General features: G+C 39.1%; 2 protein-coding genes across 3 annotated transcripts in view; one reads left to right on the plus strand and one right to left on the minus strand.

The window, feature by feature from the left end:
- FBXL13 (F-box and leucine rich repeat protein 13) overlaps nucleotides 1-23,440 on the plus strand; it is a 230,063-nt gene that overhangs the window by 89,594 nt on the left and 117,029 nt on the right. The window lies entirely within an intron of this gene.
- LRRC17 (leucine rich repeat containing 17) lies at nucleotides 7,447-21,884 on the minus strand. Of its 2 annotated transcripts, XM_021689697.1 has the most exons (4): nucleotides 21,113-21,884; nucleotides 12,788-12,943; nucleotides 8,012-8,385; nucleotides 7,447-7,532 (listed from the first exon to the last, which is right to left on the minus strand). In XM_021689697.1, the coding sequence occupies exons 1-4, from the start codon at nucleotides 21,882-21,884 to the stop codon at nucleotides 7,530-7,532; spliced, it is 1,305 nt and encodes a 434-aa protein (XP_021545372.1). In that variant the 3' UTR covers nucleotides 7,447-7,529. The 2 variants fall into 2 exon arrangements, with proteins under 2 accessions (XP_021545372.1, XP_021545371.1); XM_021689696.1 differs by lacking the exon at nucleotides 7,447-7,532 and having other exon boundaries at nucleotides 7,988-8,385.

The raw sequence follows: 23,440 nt of genomic DNA on the forward strand, positions 1-23,440 counted from the left end.
TTTCTTTCTTTCTTTCTTTCTTTCTTTCTTTCTTTCTTTCTTTCTTTCTTTCTTTCTTTCTTTCTTTCTTTCTTTCTTCCTTTCTTCTTTTTCTTTCTTTCTCTTTCTCTTCCTTCCTTCCTTTCTTTCTTCCTTCCTTTCTTTCTTTCTTTCTCTTTCTCTTCCTTCCTTCCTTTCTTCCTTCCTTTCTTTCTTTCTTTCTCTCTCTCTCTCTTTCTTTCTGGGAGAGAGAAGGTGGGGGAGGGGCAGAAGGAGAGGGAGAGAGAGAATCTTAAGCAGGCTCCACACCCAGCCCAGAGCCCGAAGTGGGGCTTGATCTCACGACCCTAAGATCATGACTTGAGCAGAAATCAAGAGTCGGATGCTTAACCGACTGAGCCACCCAGGCGCCACAAGGAGTTTCAACTGTACCTGTAATTTTTTTAATTGAAAAAGTAAAGAAAATATACCAAATGGGATAATTCTGACTGGTTGCTGATGCTGAAAAGAGCTATAGTTTTTACATGATGTTATTGTATTTGATTATATATTAAATTGTTTTCTTGGTTTTAATAGTTTGCCAGTTGATTCTTTGGGGTTTTCTAGGCAGGTCATTTATTTCCATTCATTCCAATCCTTATATCTTTTCTTTCTTTTTTTTTTTTTCAGTAGCAGGGATATGCAGCCATCTTGTCTCATTCTTTACTCCTTTTTCATATTTTTAATGAGAATAGTGTTACTATTATTACATCTTTTATTCCTGGCATACACCCTGTATAGGCATATAGTGCTGTTCCTTTTTTTACAGCAGCCATGTTTTGCTTGTTCTTCATTCAATCTCGTCATGTCTGCCTTTGGATTTTTAGGAACTATTAATGTCTGATCCACCAATACCACTCCTGCTTTGTTTTCCAGGGATATTACAGATTTTTGAAAAAAAATAATTTCTTGGAATTTGGGTAGGAGAGGAAAGCTGAAATATGTGCTTAGTCTGCCATCTTGAATGAACTTATAACTTTATTAGTAATAAAGATTTAACAAAATAATTGTAAACTTTAATGTGCTAGCCACCTAGTTTATAGCAGCATTACCTACAATAGCCAAATTATGGAAACAGTCCAAGTGTCCATTGATTGATGAATGGATAAAGATGTGGTTATACACACACACACACACACACACACACACACACACACACACAATGGAATATTACTTAGCCATAAAAAAGAACGAAATCTTGCCATTTGCAACCACATGGATGGAACTAGGGAGTATTATGCAAAGCAAAATAAGCCAATCAGAGAAAGACAAATACCATATGATTTCACTTATGTGGAACTTAAGAAACAAAACAAACGAGCAAAGGGGAAAAAAGAGAAAGAGAGAGGCAAACTAAGAACAGACTCTTAACTATAGAGAACAAACTGATGGTTACCAGAGGGAGTTAGGTGGGGAGAGGGGTTAAATAGGTGATGGGGATCAAGGAATGCACTTGTGATGAGCACTGGGTATTGTATGGAAGCATTGAATCACTGTATTGTATACCTGAAACTACTTATACTGTGTGTTAACTAACTGGAATTTAAACAAAAACTTTAAAGAAAATGTGCTAGTCACCCAAACTCACTGCCTCCAGAAAAATGGACTATTAAAAAAATCTGTTTTTTGAAGAAAGAAAATGGACTCAAGATGCAACATTCAAAGTTTTGGTTTGGCCTAATATTTTCATGTTAGCAATGGTGGTTGAACACTGGGGTGAGTTTCTGAGAAATGGCAGGGCATGTATCTCTGGAGGCTTTCATTCCTAGTTTGTTGAATTTTTTTAATCATAAAAGGGTGTTGAATTTTGTCAAATGCATTTTCCATATCAACTGAAATTTTTTTCTTCATTCTATTAATATGTTGTTATTACATTGATTTTTGTATGTTGAACCATCTTTGCATTCCTGGGAACAATCTCACTTGTTCATTGTGTATAATCCTTATAATATGCTGCTGTATTTTCTTTGCTAATATTTTGTTGAGGATTTTTGCATCTATATTTAAAAGGAATATTGTTCTGTAGTTTTCCTTTCTTATGAGGTCTTTGGCTTCTTTATTGGCTAATACTGGCTTCACAGAATGAGTTAGGAGCTATTTTCTCCTTTTCTATAGTTTGAAAGAGTTTGAGGATTGATGTTATTCTTTAAATGTTTGGTAGAATTTGCCACTGAAGCCATCTGGTCCTAGGCTTTTCTTTGTTGAAAGTGTTTTGATTGCTGATTTAATAGCCTTATTTGTTACTGATCTATTCAGATTTTATGTTTCTTCTTGAGTCAAGTTTGATAGCTTGTGTGTTCCTAGGAATTTGTCAGTTCCAACGTAGGTAACCTAATTTGTTGAAGTGCAATTGTTCATAGTATTCTCTTATAATCCTTTTCATTCCTGTGAAGCAAGTAGTAATGCATGCACTTTCATTTCTAATTTTAGAAATTTTAGTCTTCCCTTGTTTTTCTTGATCAGTCTAGCTACAGGTTTGTTAATTTTTGTTGACCATTTCAAACAACCAACTTTTTAGTTTTTTTATTATGGTAAAATATACATAACACAAAAATTACCATTTTAACCATTTTAAGTGTACAGTTCTGTAGCATTAAGTGCATTCACATGGTTGTGGAACCATCATCACCATCCACCTCCAGAATTTTTCTTTTTCTTTTTTTTTTTTTTTAAGATTTTATTTACTTATTTGAGAAAGAGAGAGACAGAGAGAGAGAGAGGGAACACAAGCAGGGGGAGCGGGAGAGGGAGAAGCAGGCTTCCCGCTGAGCAGGGAGCCCAATGTGGGGCTCGATCCTAGGACCCTGGGATCACGACCTGAGCTGAAGGCAGCCGCCCAACCACTGAGCCACCCAGCTCCCCCAGAATTTTTCTTTTTTAAAGATTTTATTTATTTACTTGAGAGAGAAAGAGCATGAGCGGGTGGAAGGGCAGAGGGAGAGGGACAAGCAGACTCCACACTGAGTGAAGACCCCCCCAATGTGGGGCTTGATCCCAGTAAGCTGAGATCATGATCTGAGCTGAAGTCAGATGCTTAACTGACTGAGCCACCCAGGCGCCCCCAGAACCTTTTCAAAAAGTTTTTTTTTTTAACTTGCAAAACTGAAACGCTGAACCATTATATATTAACTCCCCATTTCCCCCTACTCCCAACCTGTGGCAACTACCATTCTACTTTCTCCCTCTATGGATTTGACTACCTTATATAAGTGGAATCACACAATATTTGCCCTTTTGAGCCTGATTTCTTTCATTTAGCATCATGTCTTTAAGTTTCACCCATGTGGCAGCTCATATCTGAATCTCCCTCCTCTTTAAGAGTGAAAAATACTCCATTAGCTGTATATACCACATTTTGTTTATCTGTTCACTCATCAGTGGACTTTTGGCTGTTGTGAAATAATGCTGCTATGAACATGAGTGTTCAAACATCAACTTTGATTTTTATTGATTCTATTGTTTTTCTATTTTCTATTTTATCCCCACTCCAATCTTTATTAACCTGCTTGCATTGGATTTTCTTGCTCATCTTTAGTTTCTTAAGGTGGAAATTTAGGTTACTGAGTCTATATTCTTTTAAAATGTTGACATTTACAGCTATAACTTGCCCTAGATTTCTTTTTTTTATCTGTTTCCACATAAATACCTTTCCTGATGCCTAGACACAAAGTCCACTGGGAAGTTTGGGATGGAGAGGAAATGGGCAACATGAAGTTGCAACTTGTGTAGAGAATACAGAGAGGGCCAAACAATAAACAATTCTGTACTATGCAATGGCATATGTTCTTTACATCAAATATTAAAAATATTTAACATTTATCTGGGGCACCTGGGTAGCTCAGTTAGTTAAGTGACTGACTCTTGATTTCGGCTCACGTCATGATCTCAGGGTTGTGAGATCAAGCCCCGTGTTGTGCTCCATGCTGGGTGTGGAGCCTGCTTAAGATTCTCTCTCTCCTTCTCCCTCTGTCCTCCCACCTCCTCTCGCTCTAAAAAAATTTAAAAAAAATAAATTCACATTTATCTAGAAGTGTAATTCTGTATTTCTTAGTACAAAAGTCTTTATCACAGAAAAAATTAAACATGCAAGCCTGAGTAGACCTTGGCTTTCTAAGGAAGTAAATGTACTACCTATCTCATCTTTATGATATTTTAATTTGCTAAAGATTATTTAATGAAATCAGTTTTAATTCCAGCTACCCTGAGTATGTCAAAGATAAAAACCCAATCACGGGGCGCCTGGGTGGCTCAGTCGTTAAGCGTCTGCCTTTGGCTCAGGTCATGATCCCGGGGTCCTGGGATCGAGTCCCACGTCGGGCTCCCTGCTCCGCGTGGAGCCTGCTTCTCGCTCTGCCTCTGTCTCTCTCTCTCTGTCTCTCATGAATAAATAAATAAAATCTTAAAAAAAAAAAAAATTAAATTTCTTTGTATCTGTAATTACAATGTAAAAAATGGCTGGGCAGATTTTCACCAAATTTAGAAGGTTTTAGATGTTGTGAGTGAAAATATAGGTTGTGTGTCATGCTTAAGAGTGGCTTTGGGGAGGGGCGCCTGGGTGGCTCAGTCGGTTAAGCGTCTGCCTTTGGCTCAGGTCATGATCCTGGAGTCCCTGGATCGAGTCCCGCATCGGGCTCCCTGCTCGGCGGGAAGCCTGCTCTCCCTCTCCCACTCCCGCTGCTCGTGTTCCTGCTCTCGCTATCTCTGTCTCTGTCAAATAAAAAAAAAAAAAAACCAATCTCAGCGATGTTTCAGCTTTTCAATTTTTTCTCCCAGCTAAGGTCAGTCAATCTATTGGTGTGTCTAGAATTACACACTTTTTGGCAAGAAGTTTGACTTTCTGATTGCTACACTGAAGGTAAATATTGGCTAATCATTGGAGCTGTTTGGCTGAATGACCACAAGAGTTATACAAAATCCTTGCCTGCAAAAACCTTAGAATAAAATTAACTTTAAACTGTTATCTTAAAATGTTTAAAAGGTAGCTGAGGGCAGGGGAGAAAAATGCTTGCTATAATATTGTGACAATTAAGTGTGCAGAGTATATACTAAAACACTTCAGCAAACATTTGTCACGGGGACACAAGTGACTTCTAAGTTCAGGAGTTGTGTTGTGCTTTAGTAAAATAGATATATTGGGGATGAGAGGCTCCACTTGGCTGAAATTTTTCTCCACTCACTCGGTGACTGGCAAGATGAGCAGTTCAGAAGAAGCTTTGACGTGTGACTACCCCTGTAGTTACATGTTTATGTTTCTAGAATTTATAAGACATAATATTGAAATGTTTTGAACAAAATTATGAAGTAATTTGCCAGTCTCCCTGCCCCATTCGTGTTGTTCTTATTCACTCTAGTATTTACACTGATTTGTTAGTCACAGATTACATTTTCCCCTCCACTCACCAACACCCTCCCCCCCACCTCTTGAAGAGAGGAGCCTCGACGTCTCATCGAATTTAGGCAAGTAGATTTTCAGTACTGATTTGCTTCTATTTGCCAGAGTAGGAGAAACGGATTCCTCAGAAACAGACATTAATTGATCTTGGGCGTAAGCCCCAGAGGATGAATGGTTAGTAAATGAAAAATCTGAACTGCTTAATGTTAAGTATCTTTCCCAAATAACCAGGCTAGGTCAGAAATGACTCAGACTTAGGACTCAAGAGACCTCAGCTTGCAGTGAATCTTATTTACTTCAGAAAAATCAGGGAATTTGAGGACTAGTAGGAAAGTTAAAACAAACAGAACAAAACAGAACTTGAGTATTTATCCAAATATTACTTGAGTATTGGATAAATAATTGTTACATTTAAACATGTATGTTCAAATATGTAGATCTCAGGATTATATTTTTGACTGCCACAAAACATACTTATTTTTTAAATCTCCTGACCTTCATCATCTATTGAACAGAAGAAAGGTCCAAAGACAAGTTATTCAACTCTCAAGAAATCGGCAGGAGACGAGGTACCTAAATGTTCAATTCATCATTGATTAACTCTGTTTTCCTGAAAAGTATAAACTCTGATACAGAGAAGGGGCAAATCCTAAGCTTTAAAAAATGTACTTCAATTTTGGTCCTGGGAGATATTAGCAACTCTAACTTATTTTTGAATAGTATGGATCAATTTCTATTGCAATGTGTTTCAGAGCTTTATTTCCAAATAGATCTGGAAGATGACACTGAATATAAAAATCAACCAATAAAATCTCCAACTAGCCTCCAAAAATGGAACCAGAGAGTAACTTGAGCCCTTTCTCTGAATCAGATTTAATCTCCTTTCTTTCTAGAACCCTTGTGTCCCCACTGTGTGCCTCAGTCTCCCACCTAGGCTTTCTCCACCATCAGACCTGAAATAGGTCTTGTGTTCTTAGTATGTTACTCTGAGCGTTCATGAACATTAACACTCTAGTAACAGATTTAACAGCTCCCTTTATTACCTCACAGTGAATAAGGTGAGGATTTGCCTTGAGACCGAGTATGTGTAAGTCTCTACCCCTAATCCAAACCACTGGCAAAATGGGCAGAGTCCTGCACAGCACAAAGGGCTTGATGGACCTGAATGCTGGCTAGGCCGCCTGCCAGCTCTGTGACTGTGTCCAAGTTACCTAAACTCTAAGCCTTGGATTCCTCATCTAGAAAAGGCAGATAATATTACCTACCCCAGAGGGATCTTGTGAGAATTAGAATATGTAAAGCTTTGAGCACAGTGTCTAGTATCTAGTCGGTGCTTAAGAAATGCTCAGTACTATTTGTCGTATATCAGCTTTTATGCTTTGTGCAAGTATCCAGTAAGACCATTTGCTAAACTTTGTTATATACATGTGAAATGAAAATGTATTCAACTCAGAGTGAAAGGGAAATTTCTATGAAAATGAAGAAGTGGCATTTTTAAGGATATGTATATATATACATATTTTAATTTTTCTAATAGTACAGCTATCTATCAAAACACTAGCTGATGGGGTTATTCTCCAGGTATTTCCTCTTTTTCTGATGATCCGTTTCCCTGGGTGAGCTAATTTTAACCTGCAAACCCAAATCATGGGGCTCTTTTGGACACCACCTCTTTACTAGGTTGCTTTTGAGATCACTGCCTCCTGCTGGCTTCTGCCTCATCCCCAGTCCTGACCCTGAATTCTAACTTCATCCTTTGCTTTATGCTTGACATATTGAAGAGCTCAGGCCCTTCCCACTGGCAGGTGGCTTTCTAGTCTGAACTCTGTTCAAAACTCAGTGCTATTTCCACATTCTCTAGAGTTTATACCTCTTCGTTGCTCATGTTTCGTAATGTTTCACACCATCTGCAAATTCTTCGGAGTCCCATCTTCTGACCAGTCTCCAATACAATTTCCAGATTCTCTATTTATTTGCTTGTGACAATTCTCCTTCAGGTCTAGCTTGACAGTTGTTTGCAAGAATCAGTAAAGAGTACTTGAGAATTTGAGAATACCAGGACCTCATTTTGGAATGCACAGGAGTCTGAAATGGGATTTTATTCTATGTATAAGCTGACTTACTGAAAAAAAAAAAAAAAAAAGTGGGAAGGGCGGAGGGAGAGAATGATATTTTATATTTATTAAGCGTTCATATATTTTCATTTTGATCTTTAGGTATGCACCAGCAGCTATCACAAGGCATATAAAAATGAACCAAGTTTTTTTTTTTATTTTCAAAAAGCAGTAAAAACATTTATACAGGACATTATGAAATTCCAATGTCATCATTAGGACCCAAATCCTGCAGTTGACCAGTGCGGAATCATCACTGAAGGCCGGTCTGCAACAGGCAGGAAAGCAGGATGAAAGTATTCCCTTGAGGGCTAGAATTCTCACAATACTACTACTACTAATTAAGGGACCCTTCCTTTAGCTGGATAACCCTGCATCAATAGGCAACATGTTAATCCCAATGTAAACATGTGGTTTTCTGACATCGGTCTAGCAAACACAAAACCTGAGAACAATTTCCCAGTTATCCCACTATAGTGATTCTTACACTTTGCTTCTTTGCTGTGTGATCCCTATGTATTCTTTCCCATTCCTCATCTTCCGTATCCTGGTCAAATGTTTCAGGGTATGCTGGTAATTTGTCTTTGGGGCATTCTTCGAAGTAAGTGCGAATGTATTTTCCCACAAACCACCCTTTGTATTCTTCAGGCATTTTGCATTCCAGGCCGGTATAGTGGACGTTGTAGTGATGCTTTAACCAGTAGTAGAGGTAGTGGATATTGTAGTCACATCTCCAAGGGTTATCTCGGAGCCACAAGAGTTTCAAAAAATACAAGTCTTCTAATACTCCATAGTCAAAGTTTTGTAGACTGTTGTTGGATAAATCTAACTCTTCTAAATGTGTGAGTCCTAAAAAAGCAGCTAGAAACAGAAAATATTTATTAACGCAATGAATAGCTGGGTCACATCCAACTGTAGGGCGTATTATCAGGACAAATACAAAAAAAATAAGAGACTTAATTCTCCTGGTTGAAAAATAAAGAAAAGAGATTGCCTTCCTCTCCTTTTTCGCAGAGCGTTTACTTGAGAAAACTTGTAATTTTAAGTACTTTATACTCTCTGAAATGCATCCATATCCTTTACAAGATTGACTAGGGCTTCTGTCAACTTTGAGAGCCAGGAAGGTCTTTCCCAAGGACTTGAGAACCATCTCTTTTGAAATGTAAACATCAAGGGAGATAGCAGCCCTATCTTCCAGTTTCTGTGGGACCCAAGGGGCCTTGCTGCTAGTTGCAAAACCATCTCTTCATATAAAGATGGAGTTTGTTTTTCTCTGGATAAAGCCAATTGGTCACCTCAATTACCAGATCAAGTTAGGATGCACCATGTATGACAAATAATGCTGTCAAGTCCTTTCACTTAAGGACTAGTTATTTACCCTGAAAACATGCATGTATTGCGTTGTCTGCTTGGCTATATAAAAGAGTAAGATTTCTGTCTTTGCAATCTCTTAGAAGATTTCCTGTGATGTGCATCACATTCTGGTTTAATGCTTATTCAATAATAAAAGCGTTTTTTTTTTTTTTCTTTCCCTCTACTACCTTTGTGGAGAGAATTTCTGTGTTGGGAAATTTTGGTTTTAATTAAATTTTCCTAACAGTATACATGTCTAAATGCAAAATTCTGAAGTGTGTTTTTACTCACACAAAGCTTTTTCCTGGATTTAACTGACTAGAATACAATATTTTATTTGAAAAATCAGTTTTATGTTAGCTTTCTAAAAAATGTTTTCTGGGCTCAAGTGCATTTTTTAAATACTCATTGCAAAGATGCCATCAAAAAAAGCATGAATTAGGAAAATATTTCAAATGTAAGACATAAGTGCATAAACAATGAAAAAATGTGTATGGTGATGAATCTGACATTTCCTGGGATATCAGCAAACTCAAAATGCTGCGAAAACAGCCCTTTCTCTGTTTAGGGGGAGGGAACTATATTCCTGTAGAGTCCAAAATGAAACAATTTTAATCAACATTTTGAAAACCTCTGGTTGTGTTTTGGCAAGCTATGGTAGCTGTCAGCTTTGAATCCACATGGATTTAATTCTGCTGGAGGGTCGGTAATTAACAAATATCAAACATATAACACAAAAATAAGACAACAAAAACCTCTTTTTTTTTTTTCCCTCCGGGAATAAAGAAAGAAATCTAAACCTAGATCATCCCTATTTCAGTTGATGTGGACTAAACCTGGAACTTATTGGTCAACCTTGATTTCAAATATTTATTTCCATTTCAAGCATTTTCTCATTACTGTTTTAAAATACTCGGGGCATACAATAATGCCTTTATTTTGAATTGGGAAGATGTGCTCTGATACCAATACCATGAGCCATCTTCATGTCATTTGCTTTCAGACAAAACTCGTAACTTCCCCTAAAAAGAATTCTTTCTATCTTGGTGCGAAAGCAATGGCCTGGATAGGAGAGTTGGGATCGGGCAGGCGGCTGGGGAGGAGCAAAAGATCAGCGCGGGTAATAACAGTTCTGAAGACACTGCATTTCTTCCCCTATTGGCCAACATTCCGTGAACCAACCATCTCACAATTTCCTTTCCTCAAAACAAGGCAGCCCTTCAGACTGAAAGCATGTGAACCCATTCCTCGATTTTATTTTGCAAGCACTATAGTTTTTACTTAAACCCTGTGTATTCAAGCATTTGGGAAAGGTGGATTTCATTTGCTTCTTAAAGGAGCTAAAACCCCTAACAGGGTGTCTTCTTTCTCTCTTCGGCCGGAAAGTCTGGCATTTCATGAGATTGTTACTTCGTGCCTTTTAAAACCAGTAAATCTCATTGCGTTTGTGTACCTACCAGCATAAGTATTTACTTAAGTCTACTTTGGCTCTGTTTCAGCTCATCGGTCCTGAAATATAGAAGGACTTTAATCTTTGTGGTATTTTTTAAAAATTAAATAGGCTCCCTGCCCAACATGGGGCTTGAACTCACAACACTGACATTGAGTGGCACAGTCTACTTGACTGAGCCAGCCAGGCGCCCTGAAGGTCTTTTATTTTTAAAACCTCTTTAGGCCATTTTGACTTGTTGAAGAGCTGAGATACTTTTTGTTCCAGGAAAGTGGTTGACGTTCGGTAGGTGCTCAACATATATTTGTTAATGTAGAAAATACTTTCCCGGGACTGAATTGAGAAAAAAAAAAGAACAACAGTTCATCGTGTGTGTCAGCAAGGAAAACACACCAGGTAAACGAGTTTGAGAGGCCTTCAGGAGATCTCAAGGATGGTAAAGGAATCCTTGCAATTATGGGAATTTCATAACTGATGAGGGAAAAACATCACTAGAAATAAACCCATTTTGCAGTATTATCTATCTTTGCATTGTTTTCTCATTTCTCTCTAGTTTTCTTTACAGACTGTGCTTCCATTACAATGAAGATATTGTTGTACCATTATTCACTATTTTAATAAATTTAAGTTAGGCCATAGAATAACAAACATTTTAGTCTCTTTTAGACGTAACTCTAAAACTCAATTGCATGGATACTTTTGATGGGTGTAAGCCCAGGGCCCCGGGACAAGGCATGCTTGTCTTGCAACTCTTTGGTTCTCATGCAGCAAGAGAGGAGGGTCTCCGCTTCCAGACTCTTTACACTGTGGCCTAGCTTTGTGGAGACTGGCTACCAGTGACTGACCGCCACACTAACATGATGATTGCTTCAACTGGGAGAAGGATGTCTCTGTTGTATTCTTACTCACTGTGAAATGAAAATTGCTTTTGACCTCACAACCTAAAGATACCCCCAGGTTTACATCATCTATACAGGCTAAGGTGTAAGTGTAGCATGGTGTTGTTATTGTGGGAAAATTTTAAATTATCATTTCTTAATATTTTAAAAAGATGTTACTAACACTAAAATACGCCTTTGTAGCTCCAGAACATTCATTCTCAATTTTCACTTTCTACAATGTTAAAATCCTACTGTTCTATTAATGGTATTAAATTACCAGTAAGAAATGCAGAAGTAACAATTGAACTGAAAATATTTATGATATTAACACTGAATTATTAATAATATTAAGATAATTTTTATAGATAGGATTTTTCAAATTGAAGTAGCACTATGAAAATATGTATGTTACAAATCTGATCAAAATTGCAGTAATTCTCAGTTCTTTCCAAATCCAGTGTGCTTATATAACGTACCATCCTCATTTTTGCCAGAGGCTTTGCTTCTTGTTAGCAAATGGGGAGGAGATTTGAAGGATGGGAAAGAGAATTAATCTGGATCTAGGATTAGATAAAATACATCTGGCTCTGGCTTGAGCACATTTTATCTTAATTTATGAGCTTGGTGCTTAGCAGAAAAATTTTCAAGTTTATTTTAATTTTTTTTAAAGTTTTTAAAATTCTTTTTTAAACATTTTTTTATTTATTCACTTGAGAGAAAGAGAGCGAGAGAACATGAGCAGGGGAAGGGGCAGAGGGAGAAGCAGACTCCCCCTGAGCAGGGAGTCCGATGCAGGGCTCCATCCAGGGACCCAGGGATCAAGACCTGAGCCAAAGGTAGACCTTTTTTAAAGTTTTATTTATTTTTTTAGTAATCTTTACACCCAATGTGGGGCTCAAACTCACGATCTGAGATCAAGAGTTGCACGCTCCACTGACTGAGCCAGCCAGGCACCCCTCAAGTTTATTTATTTTTTAAAGATTTTATTTGTTCATTTGAGAGAGAGAGAAAGCATGAGCAGCTGGGGGGCAGGGAAAGGGGCAGGGGGAGAGGGAGAAGCAGGCTCTCTGCTGAGCATGGAGCCGGACCCGGGGCTCAGTCCCAGGACCCTGGGATCATGACCTGAGGCGAAGGCTGACACTTTACCGACTAAGCCACCCAGGTGCCCCATCCCCTCAAGTTTACTTTAAGCAAGTCGTTAAAGTCTTGCCTTAAACAAGTTGGGACTTAATGGATAGCAAAGAAAATACCAAATCTGAATTTCCCTTTAAAAATCACTATCTGTTTAACATATTACTGACCACATATTCTTCTTTTTAAAATCTATTCTACAAAAAACACTTTTATTTGGACCAACTGAATAACTGTTGCTTGGTAATATATAATATTATAACCTTCATAAAGCAACATTTTGGTAAATATTTCTCTGAGCGCCAAACAAGTTCTAATTTAGGCAGCATGTTTAATTTAACCTTTTTATTATTTAGTTTTTGCATTTACCACAAATGTTGTCATAAGGAAAAAAAAATCAAAGAATACCCATCACCCATTTAAAGGGCTATTATTCTGTGGAACTTACCAGGATCTATGAATTCAATGCCATTGCTGCTGAGGTTTAATTTTTTTAGCTCATGAACATCTTCAAACTCCTTGGGTCGAAGTTGGTTGATTTTATTGTATGACAAGTCAAGTTTAACAATATCTGGAGGGATGTTGTTTGGAACTTTCTTCAGCTCTGAAAAATTAATAACATTCCGGTTATCGAGGTTTCCCCTCACGCCATATTCTCTGTCACTCTTCCACCTGTGGTTGAAGAGTCGGCTCTTAAAGGGGAATGGAATTATCTAAAGCCGAAGAACACTGGTATGAACAAGACTTAGAATGTGCTAACTCCACCAAGGCCCTGTGGACCAGGTGCATCACACGCAGAGGAACGGGTATCCCTCCTTGCTGAGCTATTCAGAGAAGTGTCCTTGAGGTGGCGGCAAGAAATCAAGAGGACAGCAGGCATCAGGTGAGGCAGTGGGGCTCCCTCCTGGCTGTCTGTTAGAAGCACCTGGGAAGCTTTAGGAAAAAAAAAGAAAGCTAAAAGGAAATGAAGCCAATCACATCACTCTATGTGTGTCCCCTCCCAATCCCTTCCCACCTGCTCTAGGAGTTTTCACTATTAACTATTGCCTCTCTGTTGTATTTTCATTTCATCCCTCTCTTTCGATTCCTTCTGCCAACAAAAAAGCGCAGGTCTCTCCACCCTAAAAAGAGAACAAAAAGCTTTTGACCTTGATGGCCCTCAAGCTCCTCTCCTATTGCTCCTTTCCTTGGATGCTAAAATTTGAGAAAAGCGTTGTCTTGACTTGTTGCCTCTGCTTCCGCATCACCACATATTCCCTGAATCCTTGTGATTTAGTTTATACTCCACCACTCCTAGATGCCTGGATTCCTCAGGAACAACAATAACAGTATTATTGTTATTATTACTATAGAAAAAGCCTCTGGAAAAAGAGTCCAGGTTCTTTTTCACAGGTGAACAGGAAATCAGGGCTCACCTAATTTGTCTTTACTATTTGTTTCTCTTTAAATCATGCTTTTAAAAATATATAGTGTTTATGTTATATTTTAGTGTAGTATTTGTACTTTCTCTTTAGCAAAATATTCTAAGGTTTTATTTAATTTTAAGTAAAGCAAGTGAAAACTTTGAAGAGACACATACCTGTTTCCACAAAAGAAAACGAGAAGCAGTAAAATGTCCAGATTAATTGACATCTGAGAAATAGCGTGGCCCAAAGGCTTTCTGAATAAAATTTGTTGAACTGGGTACAGTAAAATAAGCTTATAATAGGTGGTATCCATTTATCCATAATGCCCTTTTTGGTACAGAATAATTGAATTGCTGATAATTTTTTCAAAATAGTAAAAAAAAAAAAAAAAACACCCCAAAAAACCCCTCTGGTATTTAGAACTTATCCCATAATATACTTTCATAAAGACTCAGGCTTGTTTTTTCCCTCTTTTAATACACAGAATCCATGGTCTTAAATGGAATGGCATTGGTAGTTCGTTCTTTAGTATCCTCCTCATTGCTAAATTTGCTTTCTCTTCTTGATGGGATCTCAGTATCTTGATATCTATGTGCAGGAACTGTTCTAGGTGTTCTAACAAGTATTAAGTGACAAGAACACTATGGACTAAGTATTATTATTATTCTCATTTTACAGATGAGGAAACTGAGGCACAATTTTCCCATAGTCATAGCCCTAGGATTTAAACACACATGCTAGCTTCAGAATATATACTTCTATCCACTATGCTCTGCTGCCTGTTCCTGGGAACTTTCTGACCCATTTATGCTGTTCCATCTGCCCTAGAATTCTCAAGACTGGCAAAGGCTGAAGTTGGAATGGGGGAACAACTGAGGTGGAGTCAATATATTGGGGTGGCCATGAGACCTTCCTAGCTCTATATTTACAATGACATCTCCCAGTTTTCAATTGGGCATTAACATTAATACTACCTTTACCTGCTTTTCCTCAATTGGTAAGTCCTCACCATCAGACATAGTATACATTTTACAGATTGCTTTCATTTTTGTACCTTCCCCACCCTAGAAGCTTCATGGTGGAGGCTTAGGACAATGCCTAATACATCCTAAATAAACAATGGTATGTGGCAGACAGCTTCTAAAATGGCACTCAATGTTCTTCTCTACTGATACGTATGCCCTTGTGTCAACCCCTCCCCTTGAATATGGCCTGAACCTAGTGACTTGCTTCCAACAATAGAATGCAGCAAATGTGATTGGATGTCACTTCCACAATTAGGTTACAAGAAATTGTGACTTTCATTTTGCCAGCAGACTCTCTTCTGCTGACTTTGACGAAGTAAGCTGTCATACTGGAGAGGCCTATGTGGCCAGAAATTAAGGGTGACCTCTGGCAAACAGCCAGCAAGGAATTCAGACCCTCAGTCCAACAACCCTTTAGGAACTGAATTCTGCCAATGGCCATATGAGCTTGGAGGAAGAGTCTTCCCAGTTGAGCCTTCGATGAGACCATAGGTATGAGTCCTGGTCAATACACTGATTGCAGCCTTGTGAAAGATGTGGAAGCAGAGGACCTAGCTGGTCTGGTTTCCTGATCCACAGAAACTGTGAGATAATAAATGTGTGTTTCAAGCCATTAAATTTTGCGGTAATTTATCATAGTCAGCAACAGATAATACATTATAAATAATAAAAGCTAATTAAGTGTTGAGTTTAATGATTTAAGAATACTAAGGACTCTTGTAATAAAAATGATTTTAAAATAGGGAGTGATCTCATTTTTGTCCTTTGGTAAGGCATTGTTCTGTTTGACCTAGAATTTTGTCTGCCAATATATTGAAAGCTTAAAGATTTTAAGACTTGAACTTATTATAATGTTGCAACAATGAGGTAATCCTCCCTTTATGATCATCAAGACCCTAACTGGAGAGCTATATTCTCTCTTGGGTCCTACATGTAAACAAGGAGATGGAGATCCCAGCAAAATTAAAAACCATGGAGACAACTGAGGACAGATCAAAGAAATAATTTTTTGACATTAAATGTTTGGAATAATTATTGAAAATGTCTGTGGCATTTTCTTAGGTTTCAGAAGCAGAATAGGGTTTTATTTCACAATACTCAGGATCTCACCTCTTCTTAGTTACTCCGCTGCTAAGCCACTATCAGCTCTTGTCTGGATTATCCCCAAAGTGTCCTAAGCCCATGTGATACAGTCAAAACATAGATCATGTCATTTTCCCAGATGGCTTCCAGTCCTCCAGACGGTAGAATCCTCCTGTTGTTCCCATCTCACTATGAATAAAAGCCCAAGTCCTCATTAAGGTCTAATAAAGCCATTAAGGACTATAGGTCTTCCTTGCCACCATAGGCAGTATCTCCTAGGTTCTGGAAAGCAGGCTGTTTATCAGGACTTGCTTGCTGAACCCACATCTGCTGGGTTGGACATGGGGTGGATGACAGAGACCTCCCAAGCAACCACTGTAGGACAAGCTGAAGTGAGTAAACCACAAATTAATGGGTAGAAAAAAATGTTTATGAGAACTCCCTGAAATCCAACTTAAGCAGTGTGATGGGCCTGTGGATGCTAGAAAGGGACTATGAATTGCAGAACCAACTTTGGCATTGTCAGCAGTAAGAATAGGGTAAAAATAGGATCCACAAGTAAAACCAGGAAATGCAACCCAAAGCCTTTACTCGTATGGCTTAGAAAAACATGGAAAAATCTTATTTGTTATACTGATGAGTAAAAACAGTTCTTTAGTTCTTTTATCTTAAACTTGAATGAGAATTGCAAATATTGATGCTAAGTGTGTGTTTCTTTGATAAAGATTATATAAATACGAATTTCCCCAGGCCACAAGTCACATTTGGTCAATGCCTCCATTTCTAGACCAGGCACCACGGAGTTATTTGCTGCTACTTAAAATTCCTGGTGAACACTCAAAAAATACCTCATTTACTCTATTATCACCCTTGACAACCTTACCCCTCCCCAACCAAAACCTGCTGAGTTTGAGAAGTAAACTGGAAAATTTTCTCCACGTAATTTCCCATTTAGTGGGCTATCTTAGTTGTCAGCAATGTCAGAACTACTCTGAAGGCTCAGTAACAGCAGGCAAAGAGCCATAAATGACCCTGCTTTTGCAAATAAAATCTTACTAATCATTGTTCAAACTAGCAGTGAAATTAACTTCAGAGACAGCTAAGAGCAATTTACCTGCATAATTCTCCCCAGCCCTAATCTTAGAAGTAAAATGAATCCTTAAAAATTGTAAATTATTCTGGTAAATGTGAAGCCAAAAGGCAGTTTTCAACTCTCACGTTCACGGATTTTTGGCAAATCCATTTACCTCAATATGGCATAAACACGCCTTTCAACTAATCTCACATTTGTTCCCTTTGAGAGACTAAGTTTTGTCGGCCAAGTGCCTGTCCTCCAGTGAATAAAGCTATTATTTCTTTTTCTTGCTGTCAAACGTTTAAGGCAAAATCAGTGATCTTTGAGGTCTGTGTGGTCAAACTGGCACATATTGGGTACCCTATGCACACCATCTGATTTTCATCATCTGTCAGCCAGGAAAGGCACAACTCCTGAGTTAGGGGAATCTGTATTTGAGTTTCCTGTGTGCTTCTTGTACATGGTATATCGTACAGAGCCTAAGAGGAGAGTCAGTACTGGGAGAAAGCAGCCAGAAAGCTTTTCTATATTTTTCTTGGTTAATAGATGTACCTAGAATCTTGAAGGAAGAAATGACATTGCATGGCGGTCAATGGCTTGGGGACTGCCTGTGTGACTTTAGAAGGGCAACTTAGCTTCTGTTTCCTCCTTTATGAGGGTAGTAATAGTGCTCTTTGAAGGTTATGAAGAGTAAATTACATAATGCATGTAAACTACCATGTCTTAGGCACACGGAGCATTTAGTTGACAGCTAATTAATACCACTGCTAGTTCTGCTCTTGCTAGCATGTTTTAGGCTTCTTTAGAGTCTACATAGTATCTAACATGTGGAACATAAGCAAAAGTATTACTACACTTTGGCAGGGATTCTTCATATTTGACATTTGGTATCTATTTATAGAATGGAATAAGGAAAATGACAGTAAATTAAATTCAGATTGTCATACTTGAATTCTAGCCATGATTTTTAATTCTATGTATTTTTATTTTTAAAGGTTGCTTAAATTATTGCTTTTGCAAGAACAAAGAAAGCAGCTCAGTTATTATCATCCGTCTAAAGCACATGGCCCTGTGCCAGGAAGTACCTGGGAGTACAGGAGGTTTAAGAGACAACACCATTGCCTTTAAAACTTATGGGAATCAACAATCCCCCATGATGAAAAACAATCAACTGAATCAATAGATTTATATCAACCATAGTGAAAGCAATTTATATTGATATTAAAAGACAAAACTACCCTTTATTTTGTAATCTAAAAGGTCTATGCTCTGATTTATGTAGTCATTAATGTCTGGAGGAACTTGAGTTGTCCTTTCATGGATGAGCCAGTATTATTATATATATAAAGTGTGTATGCCATGAAACTTTACATTGTTTCCAGCAAATAATATGTGTATTTTAAAACAAGGGGCACTGTCTGCATCCCAAATTTATGGGGCATATCTGGAAGGCTGTGTTTAGACAACAATAAGTTGAGGAAAGAAAAAAATAAAAAATGTATCTGTTTTTATAAGTTGACATTTGCCAAAAGAAAATGGGACAAAAATATGGAAAATAAGACAAAGGCAGAAATAGGCTCATTGTGGAGGGAAATAGACCAAGAGCAGTAAAGCAGTAAAAATGGAAGCTATTTCCCTTCACGTTATTTTGTTGTTGTTGTTTTAATTTTTTTTAAAGTAGGCTCCACACCCAGCAGGGAGCCCAACACGGGGCTTGAACTCACAACCCAGGGCTTGAATTCACAACCCTAAGATCGAGAGTCAGTGCCTAACCGACTGAGCTGCCCAGGTGCCTGCACGTTATCTATTCTTAAATTATAGTGTAATCTAGCTGTAGAAGTCTTCAATTTTGTGTTGATGGCATTTTTCTCAGATAATCAATGAACCTAACTATACATATTTTCTCTTTATCACCTATTGTAGCAAGTGCAAATTAACTTTAGCTTGAGGGGAGAGCCTCAGCTATATCAAGTAATTTTTTTTTTTTTTAAGATTTTATTTATTTATTTGACAGAGAGAGATACAGCAAAGAGAAGGAACACAAGCAGGGGGAGTGGGAGAGGGAGAAGCAGGTTTCCTGCCGAGCGGGGAGCCTGATGTGGGGCTTGATCCCAGGGCCCCCGGGATCATGACCTGAGCTGAAGGCAGACGCTTAACGACTGAGCCACCCAGGCGCCCCTATCAAGTAATTTTTCTAACCCAAGTCTAGGATTAGCAACTCTGGTATTAATTTTTTTAAATTAAGTTTTTAATCTAAGCATCACAAAGGCACTCCTAGTAACACATGCTTTTCAGCATGGAATATTAAGTACTCACTGTAACAACATCAGGGAAATTCTAACCCAATCTGGCTGCAGAGAAACAGCATACACTGACTTTTCTGGAATCCTTTATGCTTCCATTGTTGAGGCAGCTTTTTGTTTCAACATGATCAGATTAAGGAAGACGGCAGGATCAGGCAGACCAAGGTTCGAATCTTTGCTTTGCTGCTTACCTGCGAAACCTCAACCAAATGACTGAACCTCCCTAAGCTTCATTTTTCCCAACTGTAAATGGGGATCCTACTACTTTCCTGGAAGCTGTGAACAGCATGTGTGTGGAGGACCTGGAGAACAGTAGGTGTTCAATGAGTGAGCACTTTCTCTCAAACTCAGAGGATCCTGGAATGGCATCTCCCTGGTTATGATGCCGTAATTGTTCTCCTATGGCAGCAGATGATACACATTTCACAGGGTGTTGTAGCAAGCACCCCTTTCCATGTCCCAAGGCCTTGGTGTGCTCTAACAAGGTGCCCCTCTGGAGTCTGAGAAGGAGCGCAAGGCTTGAGCACTTCTTTGCTGATAAATGAACAGATTTTCTCCTGGTTCAGGTTGCCTGCTTCTTCAGCGTCAACAAATTCCTGCCTGTGGTTCCCCTGAAAGGAGCCTGAGTTTCTGTGTTGCTCTTAACCTTCTCTTTTTGTTCTTAAAGAAACAAAACAAAGCAAAACCTCCTAAACTAAATGGAAGGAATGACACCATGTTCTGATATGACCCTAACCCAATGACATCTAGCTTTAGTTGAATAGTATGAATAAGTCATTAATCCATGCCAGAAATGAAACAGACACTGTCCGGGGCACCTGGGTGGCTCAGTCGTTAAGCGTCTGCCTTCAGCTCAGGCCCTGTTCCCAGGGTCCTGGATTGAGCCCCGTGTCGGGCTCCCTGCTCAGTGGGGAGCCTGCTTCTCCCTCTCCCACTCCCCCTGTTTGTGTTCCCTCTCTTGCTATATCTCTCTGTCAAATAAATAAATAAAATCTTTAAAAAAAATAAAAAAGAAAGAAAGAAAGAAAGAGACACTGTCCTATGGCAGGTTATCCTAGGGTAGATTAGCAGTTCCCAGATCATACTTCAAGAACATCTACACTAACCTGTCAAGAGCATTACTAAAATTTCCCATTTTCTTATTTTGTGAATTAATCCTGCATGTGCAGACCGTGCTCAGTATCAGACCAAGACTCTGGGCTGTAAAACTCAGCAATGATTTTTTTAGAGAGTAGGTAATATTCTGGAAAGATTTCCTTAGCCTCAGTTTTCTTGGATTAACTACTTTCAACTTAGTTCTTTCAATATTTTTAGGTTTTAATTTGGGAACAATGAAGATACAGGATATTAGCAAGCGTTTATTAAAACCTTGAGACCAGATTCTTAGAAGTACGGACACAAGGTCACTACAGCCCACTTGGCCTCCCTCTCACAGTGCTCCTGCCTGTCCTCTTCCACATGTGATTTCCCTTGAGGTAATTTTCCCACAGATGCACGCCGTGTTTTTGCTTTAAGTCACATTAGATAGACAGCATTTGGACTTGTTTTTTATACCCAATTGTTTACCTAAATTATATGACATTGTGATTTAAGATAAAGGGGATTCTTGACAGCCACAGCTTCTGATTAGCAAGAGTAGGACCCAACTGGCTGCCCTTCCTGAGCACAGCTCCTATCCTCCTCTACTGTCCCCCCAAATCACCAACCACGTTGAGTCTGAACCCTAGAAAAGCTTGGAGGAAATTCCATTGTCATTGGGGAAAGACCTCTGGTGGAACTGACACCAGGAATCCCAAGGCATGGTGGAGTGGAGGGAGGGTCTAAGATTCAAAGAGCATTTTTAATCATCCACGAAAAGGAAAAACTAAGAAGCTTACAAACCTTTCCGTTTGCAGTCCAGCGTTTGTATGGGAAACACGTAATTGTAGCAAAGAGAGGTGTCCACCTCGGGCTTGATGACAGGGGGTCTCCCGGACACTTGGGGTCTCGGGTCTAACTGTTCGCTTTCTTCTTCATTGCATAACTGTTCAGATTTTATCTGCCGCAGTTTTTTGTTTTTCAGTTCGTGGGGGCTTTCACACTTGGCGTAGTTCCCCAAATTCCGGTTTCTTGGAATCCGCAACATGGAAATAAGCGTTTCCATCTCACAAGTACAGTGCCAGGGGTTGTCGTAAAGACGCAGGTAGCTCAGGAGAGGCGTATAAATGAACACTTCCTCCGTCAAGACTTTGATTTGGTTGTGCTGCAGGAGGAGAGTGGTCAGTTTATTTAAACCAAAGAAAGCCTCGCTCTCAATTTTGGAGATCTCATTCTGTTGCAGATCCAGGCTCTTGAGCCTTTTAAACTTGGAAAACATCTTGTTCTTCAATATGCGGATCTTGTTTCTTGCTAACAACATGTGCAGCAAATCCTGAGGCCAGTCAGGCAGCACGTAAACTAGTTTTCTTTCCTGGCAATCTAAGTATTTCTCGTGAAGATACGTGTAGACTTCGCAGGGGAGGCCTGGTGCGTAGCGTTTGACCGGGTTGGAGCCTCTCCTGCTCCCACCCGCCCTGCCATGATTCGCTCGGCCTCTCGGGCCCCCGGGGCTTGCCTTGCGGAGCTCAGCGGCTTCACAAAAGAAGAGCAGAATTACCACGGTAACCACGCGCATCCTGACATCCAGCTGGTCCCAATTACTTGGTGTGACAGACGGAACAATGAAAAGTATTCCTCTGAAATCCAAGGTTGGGTAATCTTAACCAATGCAGTTCAGGAACAATGAGACCCAGCTGAGGTACGAGGGGAGTCTCTAGGTTGCAAGAGAAAAAAATATATGAAGAACCATTGTGAGCATTGTGTTAATAACAGCAGCTTTAAAAAAAAAAATTTCATTTTCTTTATAAATATATTTTATTGTAGTATAATTGACATATAACATTATGTTAGTTTCAGTTGTATAACATAATGATTGGATATTTAATAAGTTTTTGTTAGGCAAAGACATTGCAATTAATAAAGACACATTCTGAACAGTGGTGTAGTGCACCCTCCCGCTTGCCTGGTTTGGTGGCTAAATGTTTGGGCCCTGAGTTGGAATGAAGACTTTCCTAATTCCTTAAGTATGTGACCTCATGGGGCACCTGGGTGGCTCAGGCAGTTAAGCGTCTGCCTTCAGCTCAGGTCATGTTCCCAGGGTCCTGGGATCCAGCCCCACATCCTGCTCCTTGCTCAGCAGGGAGTCCGCTTCTCCCTCTGCCTGCGGCTACCTCCTGCTTCTACACACACACACACACACACACACACACTCTCTCTCTCTGACAAATAAATAAATAAAATCTAAACAAACAAAAAAACAACTATGTGACCTCAAGCTAGTTATTTAACCTCATCTTCAGTATCTGTAAAATGGGGCTGAGGATACCGTGTAGTGTTGTTGGGAGAATGAAACAGGCTCATGCACAGAAGACACTCATCAGTGCCAGGTCCCGGGGAAGTACTCCACAGTGTTAGGGCTTAGCATCAGGAAAACTGAAACATGTAATGTATCAGCACAATTGGATTCAAGACATTAAAGGGATTCTTCTTACAGCTTTGAGACATGCAAAAAAAAAAAGTAGGTCTCCAATGGCTGTCCTCCCCAGCTTATTTTTTTTCTTTCTTGGACTGTCTCCCAGTTAACCAGCCACACTGAATGTGAGATCCAGAAATGCTCAAAGTATACTGCCCTGTCCTTGTCAAGTCTTGCATATCTTGGCTCGAATGTCACCTCAGCAAAGCCTTCTCTGAGCACTCTATTTAAAGTGGCACCTTTTCCACTTGCTAGCCACTCTCTCCACTCCCTTTTTTATTTTTCTCCGTAGTACTTATCACCATCTGTCAAAGTAGATATTTTACTTCTTTTGTTTACTGTCAGTCTCCCCCATCTAGGATGTGAACTGCCCAAAGGCAGGGATTTTCATCTTTTTTGTTCACCGCTGTATTTTTGGCACCTGTAGAGTTTCTGACACATAACGGTTTCTTGATAAATACTTGTTGAATGCACGAATTACTTACTCTCACGTAACTATTCTATAAAAATATTAGTATCATCAGTTTAGTTATTACATTGTTTTCAGAACCAGTTTATAATTAATAGCATTTCTGTTGTTATTATTGTGGGGCTAAGTGGTTATGAGCAGCAGATGTGTTTTCTATTCATTGTAGCAGTGTTAATGCCAGGGTCACCCC

Source organism: Neomonachus schauinslandi, chromosome 12 (genome assembly GCF_002201575.2).
Source record: "Neomonachus schauinslandi chromosome 12, ASM220157v2, whole genome shotgun sequence".
Classification (NCBI taxonomy): domain Eukaryota; kingdom Metazoa; phylum Chordata; class Mammalia; order Carnivora; family Phocidae; genus Neomonachus; species Neomonachus schauinslandi.

Excerpts from the sequence above, each read along its gene's own strand:
- LRRC17 (XM_021689696.1), bottom strand. The coding sequence starts at position 21,884 with ATGCGCGTGGTTACCGTGGTAATTCTGCTCTTCTTTTGTGAAGCCGCT. Across the intron at positions 12,944-21,112 it reads GCTGGACTGCAAACGGAAAG|AGCTGAAGAAAGTTCCAAAC; the intron begins GTTTGTAAGCTT and ends TTAATTTTTCAG. Across the intron at positions 8,386-12,787 it reads CATTGAATTCATAGATCCTG|CTGCTTTTTTAGGACTCACA; the intron begins GTAAGTTCCACA and ends TTCTGTTTCTAG.